Here is a 16,783-nt window from a genome sequence, read left to right on the forward strand (position 1 = left end):
CTAAAGCAGAATAAATCAACTCCTGGCTGACAACCTCCAAGCTGGGATTTTTACTGTTGCACGGAAGATGGTGGTGGGCCGTTTGTCCCATAGATACAAGGATTCTGTGAATTGCGTGCTGTTGCTGCCCTGGTATTTTTCAGATAGATTCACCTCCTTGCCCTTCACGATGCTTTAGTTCTCACTTCAGGTATAATCACATTCAGTTGTTACCAGGATGACTGGGTGGCTCTAAGAATCCCAGTAGAGAGCTGCAGTGATGGAATTCTTCCACAGACTGACGATACTGCTGGTATCACCATGCACACAGCTACCAAGATAACCCTCTCTTTGCAGACCAGGGTGATACGAAGAGCAGAGTGAAAACAAAGATCGTCAACACACAAGGTCAGGAAATGCGAATGTGCTTGATGCTCAAAAGAGTGCTTTTCCAAAACATGCAAAGTGGTGGTTTTACAGACATAACATGAAACCAGAGCAGAAGATTATGTGGAAAAAAGCTATCAGAAAATTTATTGCTGCACAGTGTAATAACCATACAGACATTTTACATGGATTTAGCTGAAGTAACGTCTTGCCATAAAGACACCATTATTTTCACTGGATGAAAACTAGGAAAAGTTGTATGGATGACAATACGGAAGAACAGAAAATAAAAGGAGTTTACCTGAGAAAGCAATGTCATTTTCCCCTGAGTTTCAAGAGTGGAATATTTTATTGTAGACATTCAGCCAGACTCATTCAAAAATAATTTATGCTGATTTATTGGAAGTTACAATTCAGAAGCATGTATTACTATGGTATTAACAAGAAACAGTTGTTCATTTCAGATGAAAAAGGGATGACAGCAAATGTATTTTTGTTTAGAAATATTTCTGCAAATGACTTTGCACAGCAAAACAAGATTACTATGCATCATATTGGTCAGTGTTCTTTTATTCAAAATAACCTCTTCTAGTAATTTAGTTCAATTATGAAAACACTTAAATCTACTATAGGCATAAAATATACTATATAATGCTCCTTGCAAAGTGTGGCATAGACAAGTTGCAGTGTTGTTCTTTATGGATAAAGCATTTACCTTCCATTTTACAGACCAGCTGTTAATTGCTGCTGAATGATGAGGATGAGCAGCAGCAACTACTGTTTATCTTGTAAAGGTGGTCTCAGAAGTCACTAGGAAGTGCTAATACACTGTCGTACTGAGCGTACAATTACAGACGTCAGAGGTAAGCTTTTTTTCTTTTTAATTCATCATTTAAAAACCAGCATAATCATCTCCTTAGAGATGAACTTTCAGTGCACTGGTAGCTTCAAGAAAAGTCCCCTAGATCTGCTCTCTAGACATTACTCATCTCTGATATGGTCTTTCCTGAGTTCAGATGCTAACAGCAATCCTGAATGCATATCCATAAAGTTACGTGCAACTTCATGGGAAAAGGAGAGAAAGCAGATCTCTAAAGAAATTCCCTTTTCCAAAGCTTCTAGACAACAGTCAAGTTTTTTGCAGACAAGATACTGCAATGTGGAGGATTACGCATTGTTCTAGTTTGTCCCACATTAGCCTGGTGGCTTTTAACACAGGAGGGCTAGAGTCTTCCCACCCCTCCACCCCCAGTGTCCTGCTCTTTTCTTAGGAAGTCAACTTGGGCTTCGGCTGCGTTCAAACAGCACTCACTATCTCTAAGACAATGTTTCTGTCTTTCTGACTTCCTCTAATCAAAGCAGAATCTGACATCCGTGGGCAGGGCAAGGTCACAAAATAAGCAACTAAGGCACCCACCACAGGGTCAGGGCTGGTCATGATGCAGTGTACCATATCCCACTTCTGACACCAGAGTGTAAGGGCTTAAAGCAGCCCTGCAGAGTTCTAAGTTCAGGATATGGTAACAGACACCAGACCAACATCTCCAGGGATAAACAGTTTATCTCTAAATAACAGCAGAGGTAAAAATACAGATGAGTAGTACACTCATCTGGGTCATAACAACACCAAGTCAAGTAATTTACCAAGAGTGGCTACATCTAACACCCAGGCGTGCAAAGACCTTACATGACCATGGCTGCCAGGTAGGCAGCAAGGCATGACCTCTCCTCCAGACAAGTGACCCAGACCAGCCAAGAACCTGGGGAACACCAAATTCCTCGGCTGGAATGTCCTTTTATCGTCAAGCCACAGAAGCACTACTTGGGCTTGTTAACCAAGCGTTACACCCACCTCTCCTCCCTCCCTGTGCCAGCTCCGTCGTTGGTGTGCGTGTGGCCTGGGCATCCTGTACAAGGCAATACCATCCCACATTCCTTTGTGGGCACAGGCCTGGAAGTATCGTATAACACAATACAAGCCTCACAGCACTGTTGTGTGCACCATCTCCAGAAATAATGTATCAGGCAATACTAGCCTTATATGGACCCAGTTAGTCTTGCCAAGGCAAACCCGACCCGACGGAAGTCACTACACAAAATGCAACAAGGAATATTCCAGGTACTCTGAACTGTGTGAATACTCTTAGCAGACAGGAAAAATGTTAAGTACAGGCTCAGAAGCAGAAAGAGGGAAAAGCTCTCGGTTTACTCCAAGAATGAACACAAACGTAGTGCTGACAGTGAGCAGACTGAATTTATACCAGCCTTTTAGTATAGTAAGTTAAAGACTAAGGAGAAGCCCAATAAAACAACACAACAGTAGTATAGAAGAAGAAAGAAACTGAAAGAAGTATAGAAAGAAAGCATGAAGACTACATTGAAAGATGAAGAAAGTTGTACAGGTTTGGGGTTTTTGGTGGGTTTTTTTGTAAGAAATAAAAATATTTTAATAATGCCCAAGAGTAGCATTTGGCAGCAGCCTCTGAAAGACTGTTTCAGCTTGCCAAAGTGTAAGTACCTTTTAAAGGTGAAAAATAATTGAAACTGGAAACATATTGGACCAATCCATGCTCCTTTCACTTATGTATTTAAACTAAAATTTTACATTCTCCAGCTGCCCAGTTGTTTGTATGAATATATCCTGCTCTCTCGCATTGTGCATATAGTTCAACAAATACTTATGGAATCTTCCAGTATATTTGTAGACACCTGTTCTCAATTTATTTATTTTAAGCAAACTGCAAGTTTGATTAATTAATATTACACTGGTTTCTCTCATACATTTTACTGTGTTGAGAAAGCTTTAAATGTAAACTGTGTATTTAAACTGTCTGCTGTGCTATTTTAAACCCACAAAAAACTTCTGTGGTCCATTGTTTCAAACTTAGCTTTGAACTTAGCCATGTCTTTAAATGTCAACTGCATACTACTCTAAGAAGTACAGTAAGAAGTTCAGTCAAAAACAGACTGATGAATAATGTTATGACATTTGTTAAGACACGGAAATACTCAAACCAATGTAATTCCCTCTTATTTTTCCACTGCTAGTTGCACAGCATCACTAACAACTTCAGAAGCTTGTTGCACCATCTTCTTCCTCATCTTTATATTGTAGGCACACTGCTGGTTCTAGTGGTTATAGCTGATGTTTCAACAACCACAGCTAAAAAAAAAAAAAAAATTGAAAAAATACTTAGTATAAATCAGTACCTGTTCTTCCACAAATTACAAAGGAAAGACAGTACTGTAATGATACATCGTATATAGATAGCTTTTCCTCTATCATAAAAACAGCAAGTAATGCATGAAATAACTACCTCTATTACATTACTTGACATGCTCAATCACTGGAGCTTTTTCCTGCCAAAGGAATACGGTCCCAAAGCTGTAGCAACTGGTCTCCAACTTGCGGTTCCAGCTCCTAGAAATGAGCAGGAAATTAGAGAAATTATTTGCACTGCTACTACTGAATACATAAAAACCATTTATAACAAAATTGTGACATGAAGTTACTGGTAGTTGCTTTCAGTCATTCTGAAAGAGCTCATTCCCTTTGCTATCGAGACATACATTAGAACTCCCCGCACAGGAAGGTTTTTTCACTAGAGCTCAAAGAGGAGTTAAAAACTTTCATAAGCAACCCTGGCCTACAGGTTGTTCGGGGTCTTTTTTCATTCCCAGTAAGATATCAGTTCTTAAGAAGAGAATTTTGAGTGAACACAGCACCACCAATAAGCTCACAACTTATTAACGGAAGAACATTATTCTTCACATGTTTTAAGTTTAATTCAGTCAAGTATGATGAACAATGTGGAAAGGCACACGACAGGTAATACAGGGGCTCTTGGTAGAATTATAGACATTAATATAAATCAGTTGTTTTTAAGATCATTAAGATTCTTCAGGTCTTAAGAGCCACTTACAACAATGGCCTTTCCTCGTTCTTACATTATGTTCTTTTCCTCTTTCTTACAACTGGAGAGGTTTTGGGAAGTAGCGAGAGAAGATGACACAACAACGTGAGCTCTCAGTCTCGTATCAAGCAGATATTTTGGGAGGAGAGAGAGAGAGAGAGGGAGAGGGAGGGAGAACTGGGGAAAACACAGAAACTGTCACAGAGAACTCTTGTGCCAATTCTCTTCCAGCTTTTTGTAGCTGCATTTAGCTTTAACAGATTGGAGATCTGTCCCAAGCTTTATTCTGCCTCAAATTTCTCTTCAGTCTTTACAGGAAACTCAAAGCTATAATTACAAATAGTTATTTGGGTGTGACAGACTACCTCAGGGAACAAATCTGAATCAAACACGGAACAAATCTCCTGAAGCAAAACTACAAATTCCAAAAAGGTTTATTTTTGGAAGCATCCAGCTTTAAATCTTTTTTTTTTTTTTTAAGACATATTAAGCAAGAAATTGCCTTGATTTTATCAAAAAGCTTCCATTACTTCAACAGTACAGCATTAGCAGAATGTACAATGCGGATCAATGAACTGCGATGCAGATTAACAGATATATGAGAACACCTGTGATAAGTGTCAAGGCTCAACAAGCTAATAAACAATAAACAGTTCTACCAAGTAAAGACGACTTTAAAAGAGAATAACAGTACCTGGCCATCTCTGCTTATTTGTACTTTCTTATTGTCGTTCCAGGGGTTAAGCAAATGGTGTGCAAAATGAAAAGGAATGCTTTCTTTTCGGATCCACTCCACCTTAAATACACCTCCGAAACCAGCAGATCCCCAGTCTTGACTTTTCTCACACCCTATTTCCGAAGCCATTCTAGCAAAACCCTGGAGCAAAAATTGAAATATGAAAGACATAATTAGAGCATATCTGCTTACATTGGAATTAAATAACTGGATTTCATATGAAACTTTCAAATTAGTTTCAAAGTGATTCACACACCCTCCCCCCTAAAGCTGGATCTTTTAAAATGTTTATATTTAGAAAGTTAAGAGAAGCATTATTTGTTTTTTTACTTCAAATAGGCCTTCTACAGTTTGACCACAGAGAATGTCTGTTCATAAATCTTTCACAATAGCCATTAAGTTTTTTGAAGCTTTGTGAGAGAGGTTGAAAAGGTGTCATAAACCCATTTTAAGCATAAAGAATCATGATGAATGTTCTACTACATAACAGTCCAATAGCTATTCCTTGTTAGTTGCAGATATTTTTCGCAGAAATCCATTCCTTCCTTCCCATGCCGCCTCTATGTTAACAAACATTCACACAGAACTGAGTGTAGCTGTTCTTCAGAGAAATAAATCAAAGTTGCTTTTGTTTCCTTCTTTAGTGAAGCAGGAAGAAGGAATTCCAACACGAAAAGTATTCAGAAAGAAAATAAAAGAATCCCCCAAATCCAAGATTGCTTCTGACTTATTTAAGGACACCCCTACTTGCTCACACAACCAAAACAAACAAAAAAACCACCACACACCCAACTTATCAATTATTCAGGCAAATTTATGCCAGTTATGACTTAGGAGTCCAAAAGATGCAGTGCACTATATAAGTTACCACCACAGTCTACTGTTGTAAATACAGGTAGTCCTAGACAGCTCAAGCCAGACTTAAATGGAAATTAATAAAAAGAACAGAGGAAAAACAAAGGTGGAAAGTAAAGAGACACTTGGAACAAGTGAATATTAATAGGAATGTAAATCTCACTTTCCCATGAATGTTCAGTGCACCGTCAAATGGGGAGGGCAAGACAACATCAACCACCTACACTCCTGACTTCAGCATGTCTTTCCCTCCCAGCTTCCCCTCTAAGGGCACCAATACAACACTCACTTTCAGTATCAACTGGCATGCTAAAAATTACTCTCCAATATTACATCTGCGTTTACCAAATCATATGTATATCTCACTGTAATATTTCAGTGGTATCACCAAGACAGTTATATTTGGGCTAGTTCATTAGATTTAAAGTTTAGCTGACTTCTATGAATACTTTATATATAAAGAAGTTGACCTTTCTTTAGCCGGAACAAGTGAGTTTAGCCCTCTCTACAACGCAGCTAACCTGCAATTTTGCAGTACCAAGTCAAGCCTTTAACTTCAAATTAGCTACAAATTTGTCAACAAATTGTTGACAAATACCTTGCTAAACTTGTAGCCAAGACACAGCTCTGGAAGAATCATGGCCATGATTTTCCAGCTTCCTAACTTTTAGAAACTACAGTTCAGGCAAAACAGACTTTATGAAAATCTGTAATAAAGACAGATATGAGTTTCCCGGCTTTAGAAAGCTGTGACTTGATTATAACTGCTTGTTCACTTAAAATATTTATTTGGCATGCAGAAGAAAGAGTAACAATCCCCTGCTTGCTTTGTATTTGTTCATTTGTTTGGTTTTGTTGTTGTTTTAAAGGACTGATGTAGGTATAAAAATTACTCTGACTCGATGTTTGGAAGCAATTCAGTCTTAGCCTTTGAGTGACAAACTGAGCTAGCTAAAAGGGTGTATTTCAGAGAAGAACGAACTACTCCTTCCTCAGCGATCAGCTGTATTTGCTTGCTACTCTACTTATTAGGTCAGAAGTTATAAGCAAAAACCTGCACACTACACAGTCATTTGCTGCACTCTCCTCAACCATTAACCAAAGCTAATATTTAGTATCAACTAAGGACTCACCTGAAAGTGTCCAGACCCTTGAACTGAAAATACTAAGTAAACCATGCTGCTCTCCCAAAAGGCTCTATTTAGTTTTCGTTCATTACTTGGTGTAGTAGACCATATACCCTTCTGTTGAGAAATATCAATGTTTTGCAAGTTGCTACTTTTCATTATAAAGTACCGAACTGGCATATTTGGTCTTGGTGATGGAGATTTGGAACCCTGGAAAAATTAAATTAAATTAAGTTACAATAAAATAAACCAGGCTTTAGTTCTAAAGTTTTACACGCATGAAGGCAGAAATCCCTTGACCGCGCTCCTACCCTCCTCCCCCAAATTCTATAAGAAACACAGAATCTATCAACTGGTACTGTCTGAATTGGTTTTAAAATGTATTTCGCATCTATTTTACATTTTTTAAGCACTTTTCAAAACAATAATACATTCAGCAGCAAACAAGTATAGCAGAACAAGCCTAAATAGTCTAGTGATTAATTACAATTCTTTGAAGTCTGACCTGACACACCTTCAGATGACACAAAATTAATCATTTTAGACCGTAGCTCAAAGCACACTACTCACATTTCCACCTTCAGGAAACATAAGTTTTCTCCCTCTTACATTGGCTGAATTTAAAAACTGATAGACTTAAGAGGAATTATTAAATCCTTCAACAAGACCATGCCTAGAGGAACAATGGGGTTTCCTCTCAGTGATCTGTTTAATATTACTGCAGTAATTTACTATTCAAGTACATAGGGCGAATTATGCCAATAACCTCATTAAAAATGTGTGCTTTGTTAAAATAACCATCATTAAAAAAACAAGCAGTCATAATAAAGCAGATAACACAAAACTTAAAGAGAATCGGTATCAATGTATGCTATTGCAGAAACAGAGGACAGCAGAATCCAAAGAACTCACAAGTTCAGGTACTGCATACTAATTTAGAAAAAAAAATTAATACACTTTCACTGGTGTATCAAGTTTTCAAAAAAAAAATCATATTTTTTCCTACTTTAGATGGCTTTGCCTCAGCAGTCTACAGAGAATATTATTTTTAAACTAGTGTAACAAGGATAATCAGTCTAGATTTTAAGTTGCAGAAAGAAATAACTATTATGCAGCTGTTAAAAATGAAACTCTAATTTAGCTTCTTAATTTGCCATCTTTATTTATCTTATTAATTTACTTGATAGTTCCTGAAAGATAACAAGATACAAATTTATTTCTGAAATTCTGTTAATTTTGAAGAGAAGGGTAATTTGTTTACGAGAACTCTACCTTTCCAGATATTGGAGAAGAAGGACTAGCACAGGGACTAGGATAGCTACTGCTGTCTGTAGACTTCACTGATGATTGATCTGACCTGTCATCTGAAGTTCGTTTGGAGTGCAAAATGTTTTTTTCTTTGTACTTCTTTGGCTGGTGAAGTGTGGGAGGTGTAGATTTCATTAAAAGTCTAAAAAGTAAAGGTAGATACAGGACATGCCAAGAGTTACATAAGCAGTCACAGAACAATTTACATCTACATATCAGCCTTCTGCATTACTATATATATTACAGTAATTCCAAAATACATTAAAAACTAACTAAAAAAATATTGATCATGCATTGGTTTTGAATACTACGGTTAAACCCCTTCTGCTACTTCTTCACAGAGATCATAACTAATGGACAATATTCCTGACTGCTCTTTCAAACAGCAGGCACACATATGAAATACTCCTCAGTGAAATCACAACTACAATGCAGCACTGGACAGCATCAATATTGTTTCTTCCTTTTCATTACTAGTAGAAATTCAAGCGATGATTTTATAGCTAAATAAATTACAACCTACAGTTTCTAGAAGATCTCAAAAGCTTACTTTTCAGCATTAGAGGAGTCATCAGAGAATTCAGTTTCTGCTGAGCTTTTTCTGCTGTTGGCTGACCTCCATGTAGATGCTGAAGGAAGATCTTCACAAGTCATAGGTCTTGGTCTCTGACCAATTCCTGAAGGCTGCTGCAAACCTGCAGACTGTTCTTCAGCACTTAAAACAGCTACAATTGCTCTTACAGTTGTTTCATCAACTTGAGACCACGGCTTAGAAGGAGCTCGCATACGACGCAGAAATAAGCTATGCCACTTCTGTCTGAGTTGCAACAGCAAACAAGCAGCCTGTAATGAATTTCATTTCTGTTAAAGGCTAGTAAAAATTAGACCAGACAGGTAAGCGTACCAAACGCCTTTCCTATGAGGCGGCATCTGGCATTCTAAAATGAACAGGGTCCAAACTGAAAGGCAAGACTAAAGTGCTGGGGAGGGGGAGAAAACCCTACATTTAAATTAAGCTGTTATCTTTTCTTTCCTTGGGTGCAAAATCACTGTTAGAACATCTTATTTCATTTAGTTCTGCACCAAACTTATATTGCAAATCCACAGGATTTTTTATTTTTCACTTTAAAATTTTATCTTTTTAAAAAAATCTGTTAATGCTTTATGCCTTTCCTCACATTTCAGTTTGTTTTCATGCACTCTTCCTTCATACCTGAGGAAAGAGAGGTCTAAGCAACACACTTTTCTTACGCAGACTTCTGCGCAAATGATATTACTGAATTTACAAAACTATAGTTTAATTCCCATGTTATCAGAAATGTTTCCATTTTTTTTAAAAAAAAAATCACACTTTTGAACATCTCTACAAGAGACAGTATTATTATTCGATCTGATAAGTCCAAGTGTTTCATAACCCATAAACTGCTCTACCTCCTGCAACAGCCAGAGCTTGCCAATGACCTGAAGACTTCTATCTTCAAAAGGATATTTTTTTTTTTGTTCTAAAATCTGACAGCAACCCTCTTTCCCAACTTCACAGGCTCCATTTTGATCCAACTTCAGTCATCCTCTCAGAGAAGGAAATACACAATATGCCACTGTGACTCAACTCCTGCTCAGATTTTGGCTAACCCATCTGATGTTAAGTCTCGATGTGTGCTGAAAGCAGCCCCAGGTCAAAGCGAGAGCACCAGGTAGGCAGGACAGGTGGCCAGAAAAAGCTAAAGGGCCATTATGCAGGAACTATCACCTGCAATTTGCTGTTTCCTGAAGCCATTATCTTTTGCCTGTCAGTTTTGTCACAATCTGCTAATTTATGGAAATGCTATAGACCAAACCTCCATGCTGAAAGTTACAAAACACCAGCTGACACAAAAAGCTTTTGAAGTGGATCCAACAGCAGCTGAACTGCTGAAACTTTCCTGCTTCCCAGTGTGATACAGGGGAGACCCGCACTGCGACAGAGAGGAAGGATAAGCAGTCTCACCATTGGCTAGGTAACTATATTGTTTTTTTCTTGCTCATAGGTGCACAAGTTAAGAATTACGGGTTCCAAATATTAGAAAACTTATGACCTGAATAATGAATACGTGAATTCATATGATAAACTGGAAAAGTCTGGGCAAAAGTGTATTGAGCCCCTCTTCCTTTGTTGTATTTCTTAATAAGCTCATGAAATACTCTTGAGTATGTTGTCCTGTAAATTTGAGACCCAAACGGACCGCGACAGCCATTCTTACAGAAAATTCTTGGTTACCCAAACGTTTCAGAAATCTTTTTAGGAAGATATGACATAAATATCCTTCTACAAGAATCAAGCATTTAAGTGATGCATTACTTACTTCAGGGTCCAGTTTGAGATGGAGCCATTCATCTAGCTTCAGTAGTGCCAAATTAGCAGTTGTTTTGTCCTCCATCTCACTATCACTGTTATCATTAGATATCCCATCTCCTGAATTAAATATATAAGGTGCATTAACTTTTCTATATTATTTCCACTTAACATACAAAAAACTGAACACTACTGGATTACCAGAAATAAACCCGTTTTCCTTCTAAATTTTATTTTAAAATGTAAGCATTTGTTAAATCACTTTTTATTTTCTGCAAATACACCCCAGTGAAAAGCCTTTGTTTCACTTAGCAGATCTCAAGTACCCAGACCTGCTGTGGGCCCTGCTATGTAAGCAGTTGTATTGATGTGATCTGACTCACTCATGTACCTCCATCACTATCAACAGACCATTATCAAACTTTTGCCTGAAGCTGTTTGCAAAACCACACATTAATCTATGCTTTATTTCCCTGTAAACCAGCAGATTTAAAAGCCCATTAAGAAAAAAAAAAAGTGTATATATATATGGCTATTAAGTAGGATTCTAATTTTATTAAGTGCAATTCAATCAGCATAAACACTATTTTAAAGGTAACAGCTTAAGACCAAGACAGGAAAGCTTCAAAAATAACATGGACTCTTTCATTCAAACTGGTATTTCTAGAGAACTGGCAACAGAATAGATTATTTTTGCTTCTATTCATACAGCACTCCATTTAAATTAATAAAAAAGAAATTTCTATATACTCCCTATTACTTCTAATTAGTAGTATAGCTAATTGTCATCTATCAGTAGAAAATAATCTTTAAAATGCATGTTTCAGCTGTAATGAATATGAGTACTTGCCATATTGATAGTTTCTAAATTATTATTCAGTTTGAATAATCTGGTTCAAAGTATCAAATAAACTCATCTGTACACAAAATATACACACTACACTTTTCAGCATTAGTACTGTCATTAGACATTTTGTTTGCACTTTTTAATTCATTACAAACTATACTGTAGTTTCTGAGACCTCAGAACTATGTAAGTGTAGTTTACGGATATGAATCTATAAGGATTCACAAAATGAGACATTGATTACAGAGCCTATAAACTACTACGAACAGCTACAGGAACTATAGTTTTGTTGTTTTAAGGATTAGCCAATATATGTATTAAATATTCTTGAAAAATATGCCTTCAGTATCACATACAAGCATATACCAATGGAAACGCTGAAAATCCAAACCCCACCATACCTCGAAAGGATGAAGGTTCCTGCAAAGCATTACTTGGTAACCTAGCTGGTCCACAGAAAAGTGCCACAGTGACAGGTGTTACAACAGAACAGCATCTGATATTTGCTATTCTGTGAGCTCTCGTCATTTCATCATATATAAGCCAGTCTGTAGGGAGTGCCTGAACAGCTGCAGCTTGCCCATTTGCTGGGGGAATCTGTTCAAGAGCAAATAAGACTAGGCTATATTACCCTCTATTTGTAATTAAAATAAATTGTAACATATTTCTTACTTTATATATGTAGAAATAAATACATAAATATTTATATATACGTAAACTTATACACACAAATAAAAAAGCAAGAGAAAATTCAACCAGACTCACAAATTACCCTACCACCTTGAAACAAAATATTCTGCTTTAAAAATAATCTAAGAAAAATCAGTTTCAGAGCAGAACTTCTTCCTGCTACTATAAGGAGGGATTTTTTACACCTTTAAAACAGTTCCTTAACTAGTTTTTTTTTACCATTTTGTCTCATTCCATCTAGAAGAAGGACTAAATGAAATGTTTTGATGAGATAATACTGGAAAAATAAACCAACTACAATTCTCTATTTTATCAACTGCCAGGAAAAATATTCTCTAGACATGTCATGTTTAATGCACATGCTGCTTTTAAAGTACTGACAACTATGAAGAGACACTTCAAAAACATATGACAGAGTATAGTGGTCTTTTTTGTGAACTATGAATTCAAAGCAATTTTACCTTTTTATACTGAGGTTGACTAAGAACAGAGGTAGGATGAAATCGCACTTTCTTCTCCTTCGGTCCAGTCAAAACCAGGCTTTCTCTGTCTACATGCACTAGATTGGGATACATCCCAGCCACTAAGGCAGCTTTAACTACAGCCCAGTTCTCAGAGTTAGTATTAACATCTCTAATATCAGCTCCTCCTCTGGCTCTAACAAAACCTGAAGAAAGAAGAGGACAAAAATGTGTTATATTTGTCTGTATTTAGAGATCTATTTTTTTGCTTCTCAAAAGGAATTTGGAAAAAAAAAGTGAAATCAATTTGTTGTATTTTTTCTACTACTGACAACCTTAACAGCACCAAGAAGAAACCATTTATACTGAAATCATTCTTGATAAGGTGTTTTATACTAACATAGAATAGAATTACTTTTTACAGTACAAAGACATTTCCTATGGAAATAATTTATTAGAATGTAAAAATCCAAGGAAATATATCTCACACTGAAAGCCAGTGGCATGTGAAACAATGAGGGTGCTTTCAGTTAGATCAGCTGCTCCCCAGCCACACTTCCTCACTCTAGCATCTGCACCATGCTCAGCATGAATGCGTACTGGTCTGTTTCAAATTAAGGAAGGAAGATTACATCAGTGAACACTATTCTTGTTACAACTTGTATACACTTGTCCTAGGCATATGCTTGACTACAAAACTTTGTCAAAATTTTTTCTGAGCTATTTACCTGAGGCTCTAAGCTGGCCAAGCAACTGTGTTCTCATTCCTATGACGATTTCCATCGTGGCTTGAGACAGAAAGTTCTTTTCACAGAAGGCTCTCTCCCAGCCATCACTGCGTGCCTTCTGCCATGCCTGTAAAGAATATTTTTTTACGTTTGCTGATTAATTTGATTAGCTAAAATAAAAAAATGCATTTTTTTTTAAAAAATTACATTTACGTCAATAAAATGAAGGCAAAAACCATTCTGAAAGAAAGAAAATGTACCAAACCAGGTTGGTTTTTTTCCTGGTTAAGTACTAGATTCTCTTTACCCATTCCCGAAATTAACATAATTATCATTATGTGAAGTTATTATAAAATCATTATTTTACGTTATCAGTGTAGCAGGATACAAAGTTGCAACACTCAGAATTTAAACAGCTTTGAAATTATAAAGAAAAAATCTGACTGAAAGTGTTCCCTCACAAATTTATGACTCCAACGTACAGCAAAACCACTAGGCAAAAATAAAATTTCTTCTCTAAGGACTTAATCATAGTCTATCATTCTACATACAACTTGATTAGTACATATTTACTTTGATATGGGATCTATTGTGATTAGTACTCTTTCTGAAGATGCAATAATACCTGGAAAGCCCTGAGAAGCGCCATATGGTCACTAAACGTTCCTGCAGTAAAACGTTTTCTACACAGCATGGCTGCCCGCTTTTGAGAGGCCAGTGCAGGCAGGACAAAAGGGTCTCGATATGCAAGAGTGCAAGCAATAGTAAGAATAGGATCCAGGCACTTCAAAACAACAGCACACAACACCATTTTACCAAGGTGTGGCTCTACTGGTAATTCAGTGAGATGATAACCAAGTTCAGTAAGATCTTCCCAAGGGTCCATGGCATCTATTGTCTGTTAAAAAAAAAAAAAAAAGGAAGGGTAAAGTCGATAAAATTAATTTACAATAAAGGTAGAAAGGACATGAACACTGGACATTCACTAGACTTGTTCCCAAACACTAAGAAAGCAAATCAAACTCTTAAGAGTTCGAGATGAGATTTTTAAGCACTCTCTTCCCTAAACATGGAAAAATACTTACACACACACAGAATGAAGACAGACAATACGCAGAAACTCAAGGAATCCTTAAGTAACTAAACAACGGTCTCAGCATGAACAAAACTCAGTATGTTGCCACACAACAAATACAGAATCAAATACACTTTGCACCTAAATATATTCCTTTGCTGACCTTAAGCATTTGCACAGCATTTCTCACAATTAAAGCTGGTGGAGGATCGGGAGCTTTCGTAAGAAAGTCGACAATTGAACAGTTAATTGGAGCCAGAAGTTTTGTGTGTAAACAAAGCTCCTGCAAGTAAAAAAATAGATTGTGAAGATGGGGAGGGGGAAACATCACTTTTTTGGAGTAATAGTATGGTTTGATGATAATACATTCTTTAGAAGTTATAATTTCTAACTGAATGTGCACCTGAAGTGGCATTCTTAGAAGTTCTGGAGTCTGAAATTCCAACATATTCTGAAATCGGAGCCTGCTGAAGAGACGAAAACAGACTCCCGGCTGACAGCGCCCTGCCCTTGAAAATAAAACATAGGAAATAGATGTTGAAAATCAGAATTTCTGTTAAAAATAAAATTAAAAAATAAGAATAAAAAAAACCAACACACAAACTTAGAATGGAAATGTAGAAGCAGGTCTACAAAAATGATAACTTTGTCATTAAGTGTAAGTACCACACATGAGGGGAAAGTTTTCCAGTACATGGATTATTTTTGATAGTATGGAAATTTGTTACTGTAATTTCACCCCAACATTGAAAGATCTGGAGAAACAAAAATAAGGCCTATCTAAAAATAAGGTGATGTGGGTTTTTTGCTAACCTAAGATCAATCCAAATCTCAACTGTCCTTTGCTGTACGGAATATAAGTCATAAACTTCATTTCTTCCTCTTCACATCCCCCAAACAGTTGGGAGTTACTCTGGGAGCAGAAGGTAGAATGAAGACCCAACAACTTGTGAGTGAGGCGACAGAAACGGCAAATGCTCACATTCACACTCAAATTCCTGCAGGTTAACGCCAATATCATACCACCAAACATAGGCATTTGTTGCTACACATCCTCTTAGACCTCACCCAGTGTTGGGAAGTGTATGATAAAGGCCTGTTAAGTCATGAATAGTTTAGAGAAGATGAATAAGGAATCACTGCTCAATGTCTTGTCTAATATAGGGATGAAGGGGCATCAACTAAAAGCTAGCAATAGGCAGCCCTTCGTCCACAGATAAGTTTTGAAACACCTTATTGGACACTGTGGCTGTTGGTGCTACATGGGAGAAAGAGGAAGGAGAAGTTCATGGGGGGAAACTATTGAGTGTCACTTTTCCACAACTTGGGAAATTACTCCAACTAAATACATGCTTTTCTGCAGAAAATTAGCATTGGCCATTGTCCAACATGATCCTGGACTAGGCTAGTAACATTACACAGTGTAGCTGCTATTACGTTGCGTACTTTATCCCTAACACACAGGACAGTGGATATTTGCAAAATAAAATTCAGTACAAAGCATTTATTACCTGCCTTTTCTCTGGATAGCACTGGCTTTTGAAATCCACACCATTTTTAGCATTGTAACACAACTTAGTGCATCAAAAGACTTCTATAAAAGCAAAGCAAGGAACATAAAAACAAGACTGAATAGGGTACATGAAATAAAAGTTACTAATGATTCAGATCAAAAGAAGCTCTCTAAAAAAATGAATAATAAGCACCAGCAGCTTCTGGCACAAAGGTATGTTCTAAAGTACTTAGTTGCAAGTAGATTTATGCTACATCCTTCAGAATATCTTTATGCTACACAGTTTTCTAAATTCAGAAAGTTTTCCAAGTCAATAGGTAGTTTTAAGTCACTAAAAGACATGGATTGTGTTTTGTGGTATCGCAAACCAAGCAAAAATATGTTATTATGTGCAATAAAGTTTCCCTCTTTTCCTCACTTGGAAATTATGTCCTTGTTTTCCTATATTTGATGCAAAATTACACAAAAATTGTATCACCAACAGAGCTTCAGAAATTTGGTTGTATGAATCTCCTAGGAAATCCAATTTTATTTTCTAAGCTAGACCCTTAAACTGCCTCATTATCTCACTTTTCTTGAGCAACTACTTAGCAAATGGGCAGTAAACACATCAAAAACAATGCTTAAAAACTTAATGGATTAGACTTGGTCTAGATACAATAGTAAGACAAAGGGAACTCCCAGGGTTCTCTAAGTCTCAGGAAGATGGCGGTCTAAACTGATGGACTTGTTTTAAAAATAAAACAGAAATACTAAATTTAAAAAAAAAAGATACAGATATATGAATATATCAACCTGCTATAGCTTTTTTATAGGGTTTTTAAACAGCTA

The 16,783-nt window shown here is 36.8% G+C and overlaps 1 protein-coding gene across 2 annotated transcripts in view; it reads right to left on the reverse strand.

Moving 5' to 3' along the window:
* Nucleotides 1–485: 485 nt before the first annotated feature.
* The window catches only part of YTHDC2 (YTH N6-methyladenosine RNA binding protein C2), a 33,642-nt gene continuing 17,344 nt past the window's right edge, over nucleotides 486–16,783 (reverse strand). For both annotated transcript variants that reach the window (XM_054185588.1, XM_054185589.1), the window contains 14 exons: nucleotides 15,951–16,033; nucleotides 14,843–14,948; nucleotides 14,603–14,722; nucleotides 13,990–14,262; nucleotides 13,365–13,491; nucleotides 12,637–12,842; nucleotides 11,887–12,082; nucleotides 10,649–10,758; nucleotides 8,857–9,149; nucleotides 8,271–8,448; nucleotides 7,005–7,208; nucleotides 4,975–5,157; nucleotides 3,684–3,787; nucleotides 486–3,529 (listed from right to left, as the gene is read on the reverse strand). In XM_054185588.1, coding sequence (XP_054041563.1) covers nucleotides 3,707–3,787; nucleotides 4,975–5,157; nucleotides 7,005–7,208; nucleotides 8,271–8,448; nucleotides 8,857–9,149; nucleotides 10,649–10,758; nucleotides 11,887–12,082; nucleotides 12,637–12,842; nucleotides 13,365–13,491; nucleotides 13,990–14,262; nucleotides 14,603–14,722; nucleotides 14,843–14,948; nucleotides 15,951–16,033 — 2,160 coding nt within the window. In that variant the 3' untranslated portion in view covers nucleotides 486–3,529; nucleotides 3,684–3,706. The remainder of the gene's footprint in view (nucleotides 3,530–3,683; nucleotides 3,788–4,974; nucleotides 5,158–7,004; nucleotides 7,209–8,270; nucleotides 8,449–8,856; nucleotides 9,150–10,648; nucleotides 10,759–11,886; nucleotides 12,083–12,636; nucleotides 12,843–13,364; nucleotides 13,492–13,989; nucleotides 14,263–14,602; nucleotides 14,723–14,842; nucleotides 14,949–15,950; nucleotides 16,034–16,783) is intronic.

This window comes from Rissa tridactyla, chromosome Z (genome assembly GCF_028500815.1).
Source record: "Rissa tridactyla isolate bRisTri1 chromosome Z, bRisTri1.patW.cur.20221130, whole genome shotgun sequence".
Classification (NCBI taxonomy): domain Eukaryota; kingdom Metazoa; phylum Chordata; class Aves; order Charadriiformes; family Laridae; genus Rissa; species Rissa tridactyla.